Source organism: Balearica regulorum, chromosome 1, assembly GCF_011004875.1.
Source record: "Balearica regulorum gibbericeps isolate bBalReg1 chromosome 1, bBalReg1.pri, whole genome shotgun sequence".
In the NCBI taxonomy this organism is placed as follows: domain Eukaryota; kingdom Metazoa; phylum Chordata; class Aves; order Gruiformes; family Gruidae; genus Balearica; species Balearica regulorum.
Genome location: NC_046184.1, coordinates 267483 through 285054, shown reverse-complemented (window position 1 = coordinate 285054; position 17572 = coordinate 267483). Strand labels below are relative to the sequence as shown.

The window sequence follows — 17572 nt, the reverse complement described above, 5'->3', positions numbered from 1 at the left end:
CCTTCGGCCTCATATTCAAAGATCTCCCTATGATTTTCCCTCTGTGTCTATGAGACTGGCTTTCCTTCTGTTACTGCAATTTCCCTTGACAGTTATTTTCAAAAAGAAATTTTGATCAACAGGGTCAGAAAACAGGGAAGCTGTTTCGCAGGGCTGTGACAGATGTGATGGAGCTCTTGAGCAGACAGAGTCACGAGCAACTAAAACTCAGAGGCATTTGTCTCAGCTTTCTCTCAATGAATTCTCCGAGAGTAAACATACACCCACTCAAATTTCTATACTTTCACTCCTGGAAGGGAAATGGAAAAAAAAGGGGAAGGGGACAGGGGGCGTTAATATTTGTGGTCCCTACAGACACCACAGTGGAAGGGATCACAGAAGTTGGCTACCTCCAAGTAGGGGACAGGAGTGTCTGGATTCAGGGGGTACTCCCTCAGCAGCCGCTCCTCATCCAGGAACTTCCCAGCCCTGCCGTTGAAGGCCGGCTGGAAGAGCCCGTAGTTCAGAACATCCTTCAGGCTGTGGTTCAAAGTGCAGAGGATGCGCTGCTTGGAAACCCACACTGGGACATCTGGATTCAACCGTAGACACTTCTGTGGAGAGACACAGAGGGCAGTTAGAGTCAAGCATCACCAAGGCCCTGTACCCCATAGCTGCACCCAGGAACAGTCACAGCAAGAACAAGGAGAAGGATAAAATGGGAAAGTCACAACCTGTCCCGTGTCAGTGGATTAAAGGAAGGAAAAAAAAAAGAAAGAGTTAGAGAAGGATGAGACAGCAGGTCCGCCGTAATGCATTTTGTGGGGCTCAAGGCAGACTCAAACCCTGTATGTTATAACATCCTGTAAGATATGAGAAGTGACAGAGAACATTTTACGGCCTAGTAACTGTGTAATGGCAAAATTTCACTTAAAAATCCCTAATAGGGTGTAAGGAGTCTGTTGACTTCTCCACCACGGAGTTCACAGGTGTGCAAACACAGGAGGGATGGGCGCAGCACTGTGGGTGCTGGCAGGGGCCAGAGGCACCCAGCGAGGTCTTCCCCAGCGGGCGGAGGGGAGAAGAGCCCACTGCCTCCCCGCACGGAAAATCACTTCCCCACCTCGCCCTGTGACTGCAGCGGGTTTCCCTGATACTGTAAGCAGTTTCCCTCCCTCCTCAGGACCCAACTCACCAAATATTTATAGCCCATCACCCTCACGCTGTCTCTCCTACAGCTGCAGCCCCCGCTGCCGCACTCCCGGCTGGCTGTGGGCTGGGGCTGTGGTGCTGGCAGAGCACGCCAGCCATGGGAACCTGCCTCGGCCAGAGCCCGCCGAGCCTCACAGCCCGGCGCAAATGCTGCAGCACATTCACCGCATCCCCTTCACCATGGTGGCAGGGCAGCAGGCTCTTCCCAGCATCTGCTCTTGTGGGTGAAGAGCAGGAAGGCAAAGGGATGCCGTGCTGGCAGCACCAGAGGTCAGTCTCGCAACAGCCTGCCATGTCGGCAGCCACCGTTTTCCCTCCCAGGTCCCTCGGTTTGCATTTTAGTCCGCAACTTTTCCTCATTCCCATCACTTTTTTTTTCTCCTTGTTTGTTTCTCCTCCTCCTCCACACTTTCTGCAGGAGAGGACAGCATTTAGTCTTGTTTCAGCATTTCATTTCAAAGCCACAGCCTGTCAGCCACGTTTAATGCTCCTGATTTTTGTGCTGGAAGGCAAAGTGAACAACCACCCTCCCTGCCTCTTCAGCGCTCCCCCAGCAGCTGCTGCTTTCCCAGGCTGAGTCCTGCTCTACTCATCACATGGAGGCACTCCACGCTTCTGTCCGCTCTTGTTATTCCCCTAGACCACATCATCATCCTTGCAATGGGAGACTGGAGGTGCACGCTGTGTCCAAGGGATGGGTGCAGCACGGATCCACACAGCAGCACAAGCACATTTGTCCATGAAGGTGTTGAAGAGTTGAGGCCTGAACACAGACATCTATCTGGATTTCCAGTCAGATCGACTCGTGCTCAGCGGCACTTCCAGCGGCTGCGATGTACCCGCAGTGCCACAGCTCCTGCCACCGCCGCACCACATTCCCACCAGACCAGGAGAAGGACACTCACCCCGGGCACCAGAAGTAACTTCACATCCTCCCTCACCCCTTCTGCCCCACTTCCAACTGCAAAATTTAACCCCAGGACCCGTTTCGGTCCATCTTCTACTTAATAGCATCGTTTTGGTTCTGTGAATTAAACAGGCACTATTTTGAAAAAATTAAGCAGCTTTGCCCAGAGAGAAGCAAAGGACCCTGCCAGGGCACAGGGTGGGAGCCGGCAGAGCCCTGCATGGTGCCAGCCCACACACCTGCACAACACCACCTGGAAAAGCCACCATGTGAGACAGAAAGCCACCAAAATGATGTTATGGGTCATTTTTCTCAGGCACAGATAACCTGCACTTGGCAGCGTGCATCTGTACTGCAAACAGAGGTCAGTGCTATCTATTTCATCACTGACCATATTAGCGAGTCAGCATGATTATCAGCTATGGCTTGTCCTGCCGCAGGTACTAAGAAAGATGCGGCTGGTTGCTGGTGTGAGAAATCAGGAGTTCAAAACCTTTGAGTAACACCAGCTCTTCTCTCTTTCAGTCCTCAAAGAGAAGTAGAATACACATCATTCTTTCAGGGAACCCATAAATAAAAAATAAACGTTGCCTATACCTTCCTACATGCTTATTCAGCCTCTAGGACTCTTCCTCACTGTCAAATTATGCTGTTCAGTATTAAAATATGTGGCTAATGGAAAAAAAGCACTGCCAGGCATGCACATGTGCACAAGCACAAGCACTGGTTGAAGGAAGGTCCTGGCATAAAAAACACTGAATTTTATACCAAACTTTATGCTGCAGAGACATACTCTGGAGAGTATCAACACTTCATATTTAAGAGTGAAAACAACTTCCACCCCGCAGTATGTCTCTCTCTGTCTTTAACCTGCATCAGAAATCAGAAGGAAGAAAATGCCTACTTCAGTTGTGAGGTCAAAATGCTGCACAGCCCTTTGTGAGCATAATCCAGCTACTTAAATGTCTCTTATGGCTCTGTTTCTCCAGGCACCATCACACGTATTAATGACTTTCTCATATCAGAGACCCTGCAACTGAACTTGCTTATACCACTCCATGATGCAGCACAGCCACTCCAGGAGCAATCCAAAAGCACGAGGCTAATCCCACAAACTCCTGCCAAAAGGGCTGCAAGAGATATTTTTGTGCAGCCTTAACTCTGAAGCCTGCAGGGATTAGCAGAAGAAAGCTGCTCTGTGCACGGGGGGGACCGGACTCACTTTGCTCCAAGAGCCACAGCAGCAAGGGTTCCTCTGCTTTCCATCTCACGGAGGGGCATGTTGCTCTCCTCCGTCCTCCTGCGCGGCAGGGATAGCCTCGCCAGCTCCCACACCGGCACCGGGCTGGTGCTGGGCAGAGCAGGACTTGGCTGCCCCAGCTGCAGATGCCATGCCAGGTGATGATCCCATCTCCATCAGGAGGAGGGGGCTGAGCTCGGACAGCGTGGGGCACCTGCCACCACCACGCAGAGAGATCCAACCCAGAGACAGCACTTCACAGCAGCTCACACGGGGTGCAAGCGGCTTCCAACCCTGAGGGACTGGACACGCAAGTCAACATACATTTTAAAAGGAACCAAATTGCCTCGTACAGTCCCGAACCTGCAGGAGAAAGAAAGGTCTCTGCCCCTTCCTCTTGATGATCTCCTGAAACCAGGGGCTCAGCACTGTTCAGTCCCCGGAAGACTCAGGATGGATCCCTGGGAGCTGAAGGAGGCACCTCGCGGGGAGCACACCGCGGTGGCGCCAGTCCCATGTGCCATCCGGCACGGCACAGCACCCGCAGAGCCCAACCTTGCAGCCAGGGCAGGCGCCCGAGCCAGCGGGCAGGCTCAGAGAAGGGCAGGGGTGGGAGCAGCTTTCAGAACAAGTTGCTCACTCTGGTGTGCAGTTACAAGCGATAATTTCTTCCATACAATTCTAAGCTCTGATCACAACAATCAAAGCCTTAGGAACAACTCCTGAAAGAAAATGGTACAGCTTCTCAACTTTTAGACAGCACGGATGACTCCTTCCTGGAGGAAGAAAGAGCTCAGAGCTTCAGATTCAATCCCCAGCAACGCACAGGATGACAGACAAGATCTATTCAAGGGCCACCCTGCAATAATGACAATAAAGAACTTACATTCAACAACCCCTTAAGAGCAAAAAAGACAGAAATTCTTCATCGAAGAGCACACAAATGAGAAAGAGTTGAAAGGAAATTAAAAGAAGCAGCTGAAAAGGTAATGTGCTTGCAGGCAGCAGGGAGTATATTTCATAATATCACATTAGAAGCTCTGAGCAAATGTACGGCAAAAATGAAAAAACAGCCTCTAAGAGGCCCCTACAGAAAGATGGAGCAGCCAAACCAACAGAGCAGAGGAATCTATCAAAAGTAGAAGATTTCCTCCAGAAAATGGGAGTTGCCTCTGAATGGGAACAAAAAAGAGCACAATCCTGCCACACCACACGCCAAATGACAATGGGATTGAAGTCATAAAAACTAACGAACACAGAGGAAGAGAGGGGCCTGATGGAAAGTGGGTGAGGCTGGCAAGCAATCGAGGCATGAGAGTCATCCAAGGAGGAGTCCCGGAGCTCTTCCCGTGAGGACCGGCTGCAGGACGGGCTCCTCGCCGGTTGCCATTGCAACAGATGCCAACGCAAAGGGTCTCACAGACAAGGAATAAAAGCTCCCCAGTAGATGCACGAGCACGGCAGATTGGAGAGCACAGCGGCAAGTGGCACCGATTGCCTGTGCACGGCGCTGGGTGTGCTCTGCACCGCATCGTGCACGCCCTCCCAGGAGTGGGAGCACAGCATGGGCAGGAGACACTGATACCCAGGATTGGCTCCGCGATTCTGCCATGCTCTGGGCCCAAAGGCCTGGCCTCTGTCCACAGGCAGGAACTGCGACAAACATTCACATTGCTGAAAAATCTGCTTATTTTCTGTAGAGTCATGCATCACACCAATGAGGAGAGTCTGGAGGAAACCCACGCCTACCAGAATAAGGCTGGCCTGCTTACCAATACACACGTGCGTTTCCAAAATGTTTTCAGCAAGGTCCCTTGCTGCCATAAACTCAAGTGCCAGAAACAAGAAAGCACTCTTCTGGATCCCTAACCGACAAGGAAACTAATAAACAAAGGTAAAGGTCAACCAGGCAGGTTTCCTGACATGGGAGTTCATCAGCGGAGTCACATGGGGCCCATGCTGGGATCTGGGCTGAAGTGATGTAGAAAGGGCTGCTATGACACTCATGAATTGGCAGCACATCCAGATCTTCTATGTCACATGCAGGTCTGGTGGCCCTGTCTTTCAGGAAACAACAGAAACAGGAAAAAGGTAAAGAAGACAAAGGTGACCAAAGGCACAGAGCGGTCTGCAGAGGACAAACGCACCACATCTGAACTCGGAGCTGGAGCACAGCGTCCTGGAGGAGCGTGCAGCATCCGCAGCACCGAGCCAGGTGCTTGCACCAAGCGAGCAGCAGCTCCTTGTAACACCAGGACTGGGACAAAGTTATAGGAACAGACTCTATGTATAAAACAAACAACCCCAGATAACTTTTTCACCTTTCCTTAAAAGGTTCTGTTTGTTTTTCTCCAATTACACATTTTTTTCTTCACAATCACTCATTAAAAGCCTATTCCCTTAAGTAGCAGTTTCAGCACCAAGCTCATCCTGTGACCCAGGGCAGACGTCACTGCAGCATGTGAAATCCTGCAGGATCCTCCTGGCCTCACTCGCACGTCGTCGGGAGAAGGGATCAGAGCCGCAAGACAGCCCAGAGGAATCTCCCAGAGCACTCCCACCAACAACCTCTCAAACCCACCACCTTCCTGCGGGGCAGGGGCTGGGCAGCGAGCAGCAGCCCCCATGTGCAGACAGCCCCAGGCCAGGGACCGTGGGACAGTTTGAACATCACCGTTACAGCTGGTTTCCCTTCATGACGATGGTCCAGGGAAGGAGCTGGGCTCTGCAGGGTCCAGGGCAGAGCAACCACCACTCTGTGTTTTAGTGGAGGAGAGGAAAAAACAACACAAGCTTTCTGTGTGCTGGATGCTGGTGAAAGGCAAACTGAGACCAGCATAGAGAGCAAGTTGTGTATGCTGGCAAGACAACAGGAATTTCTGGGCTTAGATCACCTCCTGAGGAAAGCTCTGGCCCTGCCATCCGCTGTGCTAAACGCCACGCTGGGAGAGGCTGCCTCCACCAAAAGGAAACAAGATAAAGAGCAGGAGGGAGGTTCTCAGCTCCCAGCAGGAAAGCACCCGGTGCACGAGCCCTTCTTGCAGAGTTACGTGCTGCAGATAACAAAGTATTTTGGTTTTACGGGTTTTCCAGCAAAACGATTGCTGCTTATGAGCTAGTCTGGAAGGATGTTGCTCACTGTTGTATCATCCCCCGGAATCCACCGCCTGAGACAGGAAGTGATCCAGTTACTTCTATTTAAAAAACAGGAGTCCAAGAGCCCCCTTATTACAACTCTTCAGTAGTACTGACAGTGACAACCAGCCCCATCCTATAGTCCCACCAGTCAGTGCTTTCAGAGGAGCAGCTGCCTCTGATATAAACGCAGCTTGACATGAATGTTTAAAGAGATTCAGCTCCTGATTAACTCTAAGTGACTGGTTCAGGCAAAGCCTCCCTCTTACATAGAGCTACCACAGCTTTATTATTAGCCACCTGCATGGAAAGGGCTGCTGAAGAGCAAAATCGTCGGCCGGTTTCATCCAACTGCTGAACTCCTCATACAGAAAAGACAGCACAGAGGGAAATGCAAAAGTCTTGGACCTGTAAATCAAGCTGATCACACCAAAGAGCCCAAGACAGGTTAAAGAAATGACTGTTATCTTCAGTAACCTGGGAATGTCTTGTTTGGCTCATTGCAACACCACAACCACAAAAAAAAAAACCAAAAAAAAAACCCCACAAAACCCAAACAAAAAAATTCCACGTGTGTCTAACTTGTGATCACATGGAAAATGAGGACCTGGGAAGCTTTAGCTCTACCTAGGGCTGAAAAAAAAAAAGACGTAGTGCAAAGCTGCTTCTGGAGAAGAGGGAGTAAGATCTTCTGTTCATCCAGCATCAAGACTGAGACATGTTAGTTAGATAGATAGGTCCTAACAAACACATGCAAAAGAGATACAGAACTTCCCAGTATAAAGGAGCAAGTTAAATCAAGTTTGACTAGAGAATGGAAGAAACAGTGACAACACCATACTGTAGTTGCCTTTGTAGCACATATTCAGCATGCCCTCTGATTCAGCAAATTCAAAGTCAAGAGGGCCCGTAAGATCATCTTGTCTTAGCAATGTATCACTGCCCCCTAAGTTTTAACCAGTAACTCCCATAATGGACTAAATTACTTGACTGTGGCTAACAGATTCCTGAAAAGCATCCAACCTGAGTCTGAAAACATCACAATGGAAACCACGTTCCCTCCTTGGATAAATTAATAAGCAAATACTCATCCTCAATGAAAAAAGGTATGTCTTAGTTCTCATTTGATTTCCATCGTTTAAACTTCCAATACAATCATTATTTCTTGTTATATCCTTCTCCATGATACTGAATAGCTCTTTAGTACTCAGTTTCTTGCTGCATCGGCAGCCCCATTTAACACCGTCACCTCTTGGTCTTGGTAAGGGTGAGCAGAAGAGGCTGATGTTCATAAATGGTAGTGGATTTTCTCCAGATCTCAAATAATTTCTGTTGCTCTTTTCAGCACCCGCTTTAATTTTAAATACACTTTTTAAAGTGCAGAATTCAGAGCCAGAGGCAATATTCCAGCATCTGTCTCCCAGCTGTCATATGCAGCTATAACATATTGTCCTCACCTCAACTCACTATCCCCTTGCTTCCATCTCCAGGCATCACATTAGTGCTTTTCACTAATAAAGCACATGGCAGTTTAGGTTCAGTTTACTTTGACCACTCCATTCCTTTCAGAAGGTCAAACACCACGTCCTTTCCAGTATACACTCCTTGTTTTCTATATTGGGCATTAGTCCTTAATATTCTGCATATGAATTAATTAAAAGATAATTTATTTTGATGGGCCCAGGTATAATTTGCTCTACATGTGTATTAAAAAAAAAAAAGAAAAAGAAAAAATAAGAGAAGATGGGGATGAAGCCTCTAACAACCCTAAACCAGCAGTTGTTGAAACGGGAGGAGCAGGGGGGAATGGAGTGCAGAAAGTGGCCAGACTTCGTGCATTCCCTGAACAGCACGTCCTTTGGCCACTGCTAGAGACAGATACTGGGTCAGACAGACCACTGATTTGGCCCAGTGGGGCTTTTCTGTGCTCTTATTTATGGCACTTATGCTCACATCTTTATTCATAACTCCACTACTGCTTTTAGTTATATGAAAAAATTGTCAGTGGGGGTAACATATTTACTCCTGCTTCTGTATATTTATACTTAGCATATTGCAAACCAGGCATTTCTAATACAGCCTAACAACCTGATCCATAAAGATCCTATCAATCAATTCATAAGGTGGTTAATGTAAGAACTCAGGGGTTAATGTTTAGGTCCTTGTGGATCTTTATGATCCTTATGATCCAAAAGGAACTAAATTTCTTATGTTAACCCCTGAGTCCCTTTCCAGCGTTGAGGCAGTTTAGCCTATTCCACAGGCATTATAGTTCATGTTTCTCGCTTTAATGCGCCTTCTTTTGCATCGTCAACACTGATTCTTGTCCATTGGGCTTTTATGCTTGTGTTACTGATCAGGTCCCCCAAACCTCCTCTCTGGGCTTGGCCTGTTGCAGATATCTCTGAACAGCTGAACAGCTTCCCAGGGAGGAGAGTGAAAGGCCTCCCCTGCACTGACAGCTGAGCAAGAGATGTGCCGTGGAGGGCAGGCAGGCACAACCAGGTTGTTTTCACTTCTCTCCTATGGAGACAGGCTGAGAGAGTTGGGGTTGTTCAGCCTGGAGAAGAGAAGGCTGCGGGGAGACCTTAGAGCCCCTTCCAGTCCCTGCAGGGGCTCCAGGAAAGCTGGAGAGGGGCTGGTGACAAGGGCAGGGAGTGACAGGCCAAGGGGAATGGCCTGAAGCTGCAGGAGGGCAGATGGAGATGGGATGGGAGGCAGAAATCCTTCCCTGTGAGGGTGCTGAGGCCCTGGCACAGGGTGCTCAGAGAAGCTGTGGCTGCCCCTGGCTCCCTGGCAGAGTTCAAGGCCAGGTTGGATGGGGCTTTGGGCAACCTGGGCTAGTGGAGGGTGTCCCTGCCCATGGCAGGGGTGGCACTGGATGGGCTGGGAGGTCCCTTCCAACCCAAACCATTCTAGGATACTATGATTCATAGGATACTATGATACTATGATACTATATCATCTACAGAGTCCCACAGGATTCGTGCCAATGCCTGTGCTACTCATGGATCTGGGATGACCTGGGAAGGTGAGCAGAACTGTGAGCCAACAACTAAGGTACCAGGCATAGTAAAACTGAGAGCCAACTGCAAAACCCAGCAGAAGGACCTCACAGAGCCAACGGCTGAGGAATAGAGCAGATCAACCCCATGCAAGTTAAATGCTAACGATGACAGGCCCCGAGCTGGTTATTGCCTGGCTGTAGTCGGCAGTCCTGTGACCCCACTGCAGCAATGCTCAGCAGGTGCCTGACAGAACAGCAGGGACCGAAGGAACAGAAAGTGCCACCACGTCGCTGCGTGAGCCCCTGGTATGCCTATGTCCTCAAGGTCACCTGCAGTCCCGGCTCCCCTTCCAGAAAGGCCATACCAGAAGTGGTAAAGACGCAGACAAGGGAGAAAAGATCAGTGGTCTGGAGCAGCATCTGTGTGAGACTCAACTAAATAGACAAGACTTTTCAGTCTAGGAAAGAGAAGACTGAGAAGGAATATGACAAAACCAAAAGTGGCACGGAAAAGATAAACAGGTATTATCTCCCTGGGAACTGATGCAAACACCGCAAGACAAGGTGACAGATAGGACATCTTCATTACACACACTCGCACTGATCTGCTCAACAGCATGCCGCTGGGCTCTGGCAATCGACTCCAAATTGGTCTCCCAGGTACCTTCACTTGCATAGTCATAACCACAAATCAGCACGGTGTGCATCATTGGGCATTTGGCTTAGCCAGTCAGAGCACCCTACCCAGATCTGACTCTAATTGCAGCAATAAATCTTGGGTTAGAGTTTACTACCACTCTTTTCAAAGCTACAGCTTCTCCCATCTTACATTAACCTATACCTCCTCTGCCTTGAGGTCTCAACAACCAGTCTAATTTTGTGGCTGGATCCTTTTTGAGACTTTTTTGAGACTCCAAGACTTTGCACATACACCTTGTTTGTTACAATTGGATCATTTCTGTTAAATTACACTAACTCCTACCCACCAGCAGTAAAGTCTCTTTCAAAACAAAACTCGGGAGGGTATTGAGACCAGTAGAGTCTAAAGCAGGACAAAGAATTGGTATTTCTTTACAAACTGGCATGTGTTCACTGTGGAGCTCCAGACCAGCAAGCCACAGGCTCACGGCAGGAAAAATGGTCCTGGAGAAAGCTGGTCTGGCTCAGAGCAGGCAGCTACTCAGGGCTGTGGCCGGGGGAGTGCTGAGCATCTCCAAGGACGGAGACCCCATGGCCTCTCAAGGCCCCTGTCGGTGTCTGACCTCCATCTGGTGACGCTCCCTCCAGCCCCGACCGTCCCGAGGCCCCCCCGGGACCTGCCACACTACCGCAGCGTCCGTCCTGCGCTGGTGAGCCCACCCTGGCCCTGGTATCCTGATGGGTCCTGCCAGCACTGAGCGGAGGGCAGCAATCCCTGCCCTCACCCCGCTGGCTGCCTTCAGCCATCACCGCCCGGGAGGTGCTCAGCCTCCACTGCCCGAGAGTGCTGCCGGCACCGGGTCTGAGGGGCCCCGGGATCCCCCAGGCCTTTTTGGGGAAGCCCCATGGGGCGGCTGCAGCCCATGGGCAGGACCTGACGCTGGTCCCGGCCAAGCCCCGCCAGTCCCCGTCGGCCCGTTTCTCCAGCCTGGCGAGGTCCCGCCGATGAGCGGCCCTGCCCTCCCGCCTGTCGGCTGCTCCTGAGGCTGGTGGCAGGGATCTCCCTCCCATCGTCCAGCAGTGGATAAAAGTACCCAAAGGGACCATCCCCCGTGCCCGTCCCTGAGGAATGGGCTCATACCCAGCTACCAGCTGGACTCCGTATGGCCCATCACCACTCCTTGAGCCTGGTGGTCCAGCCATCTTTCCACCCACCTCGTTGTCCACCTGCCCAAACCATCCCTGTCCCATTTAGCAATAAGGATGCTACAGGAGACCACACTGAACTCCTCCCCAAGATCGAGGCTGGCAACCTTTCCTGCGCTAGTTCCCTGCAGCTTCCTTTATCCCTACCCTTGATAGGCGAGCACTAAGAGCCTATATGCATTCAAAACATAATACTACAATTTCCTGGAAAAGACATCAGTTGGGGGTTATCAGAGAACCCACCTCTGGCCCAGGGAGCCCTAAGCCAACTGCTGATCTCGGCTGGAAGGGACCCCTGGGAGGTGTCACTCTGTGCATGTCCCTTGCCTCACCCCTCCAGGGTTTGTCCTTACCCTGCCTGTCGCTCCATACAGGACCCTGGTGGACCCTCGTGGTCTGAGCTGGTGTCACCACACTCACATCTGCCTGCTTGCTACGTTCATCTTCAAATCATTAATACTCTGTGGGTGTTTTCCCTCCTGCCCTTCAGCATTCTGCCAAACTCTCCTGAAGGCAAGAATCCATCATTTGTTCATGCTTTTCCATGCCGACGTCTTTGCCTGGTGCTCAGTGCGTTGCAACTCTTCTGCTCTCCACATGTAACTCCTACAGCCCTTTCAGAAGCGTATCCATCAAGCTGTTTGGAAGTTTTGATAAATCCCATCAGGCAGCTTTCTTGTATGCATTCTCTCTTATTAAAGAATTAAAATAGACTAGGAAGACATGGTCTTCTGAAAATGCAATGGTTAAATCTCATCAGAAATTATTTTCCAGCTGATAAATTTTCCCGTTTTTCACTAACAGTATAACTACTATACCACATATAAGTTCATCATTCTTTAGCTCTCCACATTGACACCAAGGCTTTTGCTAAAGATGGCTTCAACAGCTCCTTCTTGCTAATCTCTTTTCCCTGATATAATAACTGTTTTGAGTGAAAAGAAAATGCACATTATTACTACCTACTCATCTGCTCCATACTTTAAATTTCTTCAGTAATTACCTACTGTTTTGTTTTTTTAAATCAGCTTGCTTCAGCACTCACCTGCTGATCCATTCTTTTGTGAAACTTCCCCAATACCTTATGCTGTTAATTCGGTTTGTTTCTTCGCCTCACTTACTGCCTCCTTCAATGGCTCTGCCCCGAGCTCCAGATGCTTGAAAGGGACCGTACTCCTGCGGGCTGAGGTGCATGGTGCTCGGGCTGACACCTCGCTGCTCTCCGCCATCACTGAGGCCCCAGATGAGGGGCTGTCGTGGCCGGGGGTCCCAGCACCGGTGACTCTGCAGGTGCTGTCACACAACCCTTCTGGCCGAGCTGCGCTGTCAAGGGGCTGCCGCCCCCAGCTGCCTTCTCACCCCCTCGCAAAGCAGCACCCCAACAGCCAGGTGAGCAGCAAGGCTTGCAGCAGTGCCAGCCGGCGAGCCAAAAGAGACGCTGGAAGAGGCACGCTCCTCTACTCAGTGGCTTTTAATTAAAAAAAAAAAAAATGACAATGTTGATAAATTTATTAACCACTCCTCTGATGATCAATTCAGCCAGTATTTGTCCAACATGCGGAGCCTTGGCAGCCTCCCAACAGCAACCCGAAAGCTTGAGTGTTCCCAGGCAACCACAGCCTCCAGGTTCACACAGGACAATTTTACAGTATTACTATGCTTTCAATAAAAATTCTGCCATACAAAGGACTTTCAAGTTGTCAAATAAACTAAAGTTAATATTAAGTTAAATAGTATTAGGAGGGCCAATACTGACTGCCTTACTTCCATATTTTATCCAGTTTAAAAAATTAGCATTTTTCTTCTATTAGCATCTGCAGAGTTTGCAGGCTGCTGCATTTAAATACTGCAGATTCCTTTGGGTCTATATGGAAATTTATATTACACCTCCCACAGTAAACAAAGACCCTGAAGCAGGATGCAATTACTTTGGTCACAAAGGCACAAAAAGTAGGAAAAATTCTAAACCAACACAGTGAAGAAGATGACAACTGAACGTGTCCATGCAGTAAGAATCTAGGGAAACATAGTGGGCTAAAAATGGTCTAACAACCATATAAAAATTACAACTTCTTGGTGTTAAGAAAGGCTTCTCAGCAAGAAAAAAAATGGTGACTAACCATGAAAAGTCTTATCCATACATTCACTTTGGCCTAATCCAAACTAAAACAAGGATATGAATTAAACAAACACTGTTGAAACTCTAAGGAGAAGACGCAGAGCTTTTATCAACATCACTAAGAAGGAAAATGAAGATTTCAACAGAAGAAGTATGAACATTAACAAATACAGAGAAAGAAAATATCAAAAGTATGCGCTACTTCATTTCTAAGTTTTTTTTGTTATCAAATTCAAGGCCAGGTTGGACACGACTTAGAGCAACCTGATCTAGTGAAAGATGTCCCTGCTCATTGCATGGGGGTGGACTAGATGATCTTTCAAAGTCCCTTCCAACCCAAACCATTCTGTGATTCTATGATTCTAAATAAAACATTTCACAAAGCGTTCTACATTGCTACAAACATCCATAATTTACAATGACAAGTCCCTCCTGAAGCATGTGCCCTAATTCCAGCCACCTACTATATATTAGTATTTAGCAGTACCAGCAGGTGAGCTAGCCCAGAAGATAACAATTTGGTGAAAATCCTACAGAACTAGGAGGTAGCAGAGGTACGTGTACTCTCCAAAAAGAGGTGATCTAAGCTGCTACCATTACACTTATCATCTGTGCCTCACTCCAGAGGCCTCAGTCTCCAACCGTGCTGGAGCGAACCCACCAAGCGCTACCGGTGCAGCGTCCAGAGCCGCTGTGCTCACCTCAACATTGCCTGGGACAACTTGCAGCACAACCTTGGCTCTGCTTTCCCTGCAGCAGCTACACCTCATTACATAGAAAATGAATGCCAAGACACTATTAAGGGAAGAGAATGAACATGCCTTTGTTTTACTGAAGTAGGCAGTGCTGCTCTAACAACCTCCCATTTTGCACTTGGTCTACAAGCGCTTTCCACCCATTAGCAGATGCTGTGCCCTCTCCCCTCCAGTGCTCCCTGCCCACACCATCTCTGAGCGTGCATCAGCTCTCTCCCTTCGACACCCTCCACAGCATGTGGCCCATCCCAAGCACGCATTGCTGCCATCCCAAGCACACACTGCTGCCATCCCAAGCACACATTGCTGCCCATCCCAAGCACACATTGCTGCCCATCCCAAGCACACATTGCTGCCATCCCAAGCACACATTGCTGCCATCCCAAGCACACATTACTGCCCATCCTGAGCACACATTGCTGCCCATCCCAAGCACACATTGCTGCCCATCCTGAGCACACATTGCTGCCATCCCAAGCACACATTGCTGCCATCCCAAGCACACATTGCTGCCATCCCAAGCACACATTACTGCCCATCCTGAGCACACATTGCTGCCCATCCCAAGCACACATTGCTACCCATCCTGAGCACACATTGCTGCCCATCCCGAGGCACATTGCTGCCCATCCCAAGCACGCATTGCTGCCATCCCAAGCACACACTGCTGCCCATCCTGAGCACACATTGCTGCCATCCCAAGCACACATTGCTGCCCATCCCAAGCACACATTACTGCCCATCCCGAGGCACATTGCTGCCCATCCCAAGCACACATTGCTGCCCATCCCAAGCACGCATTGCTGCCATCCCAAGCACACATTGCTGCCATCCCAAGCACACATTGCTGCCATCCCAAGCACACATTACTGCCCATCCTGAGCACACATTGCTGCCCATCCCAAGCACACACTGCTGCCATCCCAAGCACACACTGCTGCCCATCCCAAGCACACATTGCTGCCCATCCCGAGCACACATTGCTGCCCATCCCGAGGCACATTGCTGCCCATCCCAAGCACACACTGCTGCCATCCCAAGCACACATTGCTGGCCATCCCAAGCACACACTGCTGCCATCCCAAGCCACATTGCTGCCCATCCCAAGCACACACTGCTGCCATCCCAAGCACACATTGCTGCCCATCCCGAGCACACATTGCTGCCATCCCAAGCACACATTGCTGCCCATCCCGAGCACACATTGCTGCCATCCCAAGCACACATTACTGCCCATCCCGAGCACACATTGCTGCCATCCCAAGCACACATTACTGCCCATCCTGAGCACACATTGCTGCCCATCCCAAGCACACATTGCTGCCCATCCTGAGCACACATTGCTGCCCATCCCAAGCACACATTGCTGCCCATCCCAAGCACACATTACTGCCCATCCCAAGCACACATTGCTGCCCATCCCAAGCACACATTGCTACCCATCCTGAGCACATATTGCTGCCCATCCCGAGGCACATTGCTGCCCATCCCAAGCACACATTGCTGCCCATCCTGAGCACACATTGCTGCCCATCCCAAGCACACACTGCTGCCCATCCCAAGCACACATTGCTGCCATCCCAAGCACACATTGCTGCCCATCCCGAGCACACATTGCTGCCATCCCAAGCACACATTACTGCCCATCCTGAGCACACATTGCTGCCCATCCCAAGCACACATTGCTACCCATCCTGAGCACATATTGCTGCCCATCCCGAGGCACATTGCTGCCCATCCCAAGCACGCATTGCTGCCCATCCCGAGCACGCACTGCTGCCCATCCCAAGCCCGTGCTGCTGCTCTGCACATTATGCCTCTGGGCACTTGCTGCCTTCCTCCAGTCACCGCTCGAAGTTTCCTCTGCTCCAACGGCTAGTCGCTCGTTACAGAAGTCAATTTTGTAAAACAATGGGTATAAAAAAAAAAAGTATGTATTTCCATCGATCAACCAGTAACAGCAAAGAGCCAATCAGAAGCAGCAAGGAGGATTTTGTTAGGTTAGCTGGCTGTTTAATTAATCAACCAAGCCTTTAACGATGCCAATGACCTGTGAATGTCAGGACACATTTAGAGAAACAGTGGTCTACAGCAAAACTGAGCTATAAGCCCAAAGCGGTTATGGAGTGTTTTATTAAAACTAGCATCAGCAGGAAAAGCATGACTTTTAACAGACTGACAGAAGTTTTATTTCTATTGAGAACTGTAAAATTACTGGACCATGGGAATGGACTAGATGCCATGTTTTAGAGGCATTGTTTAATATTGCTCCATGACATCTGGTTTGCGTGATCTTAATTCATAAAAATTGTCATGGATATGCTACCATCATACCAGCTGAGGGCTGAAGAAACATATAGTAGCAACAGTAAGTAATGTCAAAGACCTGAATGGAGGAATGAGGTTGGATGGCATCTGGGGCCAATCAAACAGCAAAGATAATAAAAGCAAGTAAGATGACACTAAAAAAGTTTGCATCCTAAATAAGCAGGATGTTATATCATCAAGTATATACTATCATGAGTTACACCACAAAATGCAACATGTTTCTAGACAACAAGATGAGACTCAGCAAAAACTAATCCTGTTTTGTAAAACTTCCCCCACACACATACTCAGTAGAGGAGAGAAGCTATGTAAGTTGCAATTCCTGATAATGACCTATACATGAGACAGCAAATTAGAAATGTATTTGCCAGCAATAAGGGGGCGGGGGGAGGGAGAGAGAAAAAGAAATATGGAAAAATACACTCTATCAGATCACAGAAAAGGGAAGAGAAAATTACACCCATCCAGCTCCAGTTGAGCTTCATTTGGAGCACCAGTCCCTAAATTAATCTGTGCCTTGATAAATAAGCACTAGGAGTGGGAAGAAACACCATTTAGTTTTAATTGCTGGTAAATACCCACCGTGCTCTCAGAGAAAAACCCAGCAAGCACAAGCAGCCAGCTCAGGCCCGGGCAAGGCTAACACCAAGGCAAAACGCTTGAAGATAAAGCACTGTCACCACTCTAGGTTTATGATCCCCTGGGAGACAACACCCACGGGAGAAAGGACACTGCTGCTTCATCCCCTCCACCAGCACGACGCTTCTTTCTGGTACAAGTCAACACGCAGATTCTGCCTTGAGGATCCCAGCAGTCTGCGACCACAGTACTGCAAAGGGTCCACAGGGAGCAGCTTTGCAATCCTCCATCACGCTTTACATTGCCCTGTGGACAGCCAGCCTCCCCAGGGAAATTCCCCCCACAGGAAGGTAAGAAAACCTGCAATGTCCTGCCCAGCACCATCAGAGAAGGGGCATTTCCAAGTGCCCCACTCCCCTTTTGTCCAAGGGCAGAGGAGCAGGGCATGTCTCTTGCTCTGCTGAAG

The 17572-nt window shown here is 49.4% G+C and overlaps 1 protein-coding gene across 3 annotated transcripts in view; it reads right to left on the bottom strand.

Moving 5' to 3' along the window:
- SHANK3 (SH3 and multiple ankyrin repeat domains 3) overlaps positions 1-17572 on the bottom strand; it is a 382463-nt gene that overhangs the window by 316087 nt on the left and 48804 nt on the right. For all 3 annotated transcript variants that reach the window (XM_075742957.1, XM_075742888.1, XM_075742921.1), the window contains exon 4: positions 390-593. In XM_075742957.1, the coding sequence (XP_075599072.1) occupies positions 390-593 (204 nt within the window). The remainder of the gene's footprint in view (positions 1-389; positions 594-17572) is intronic.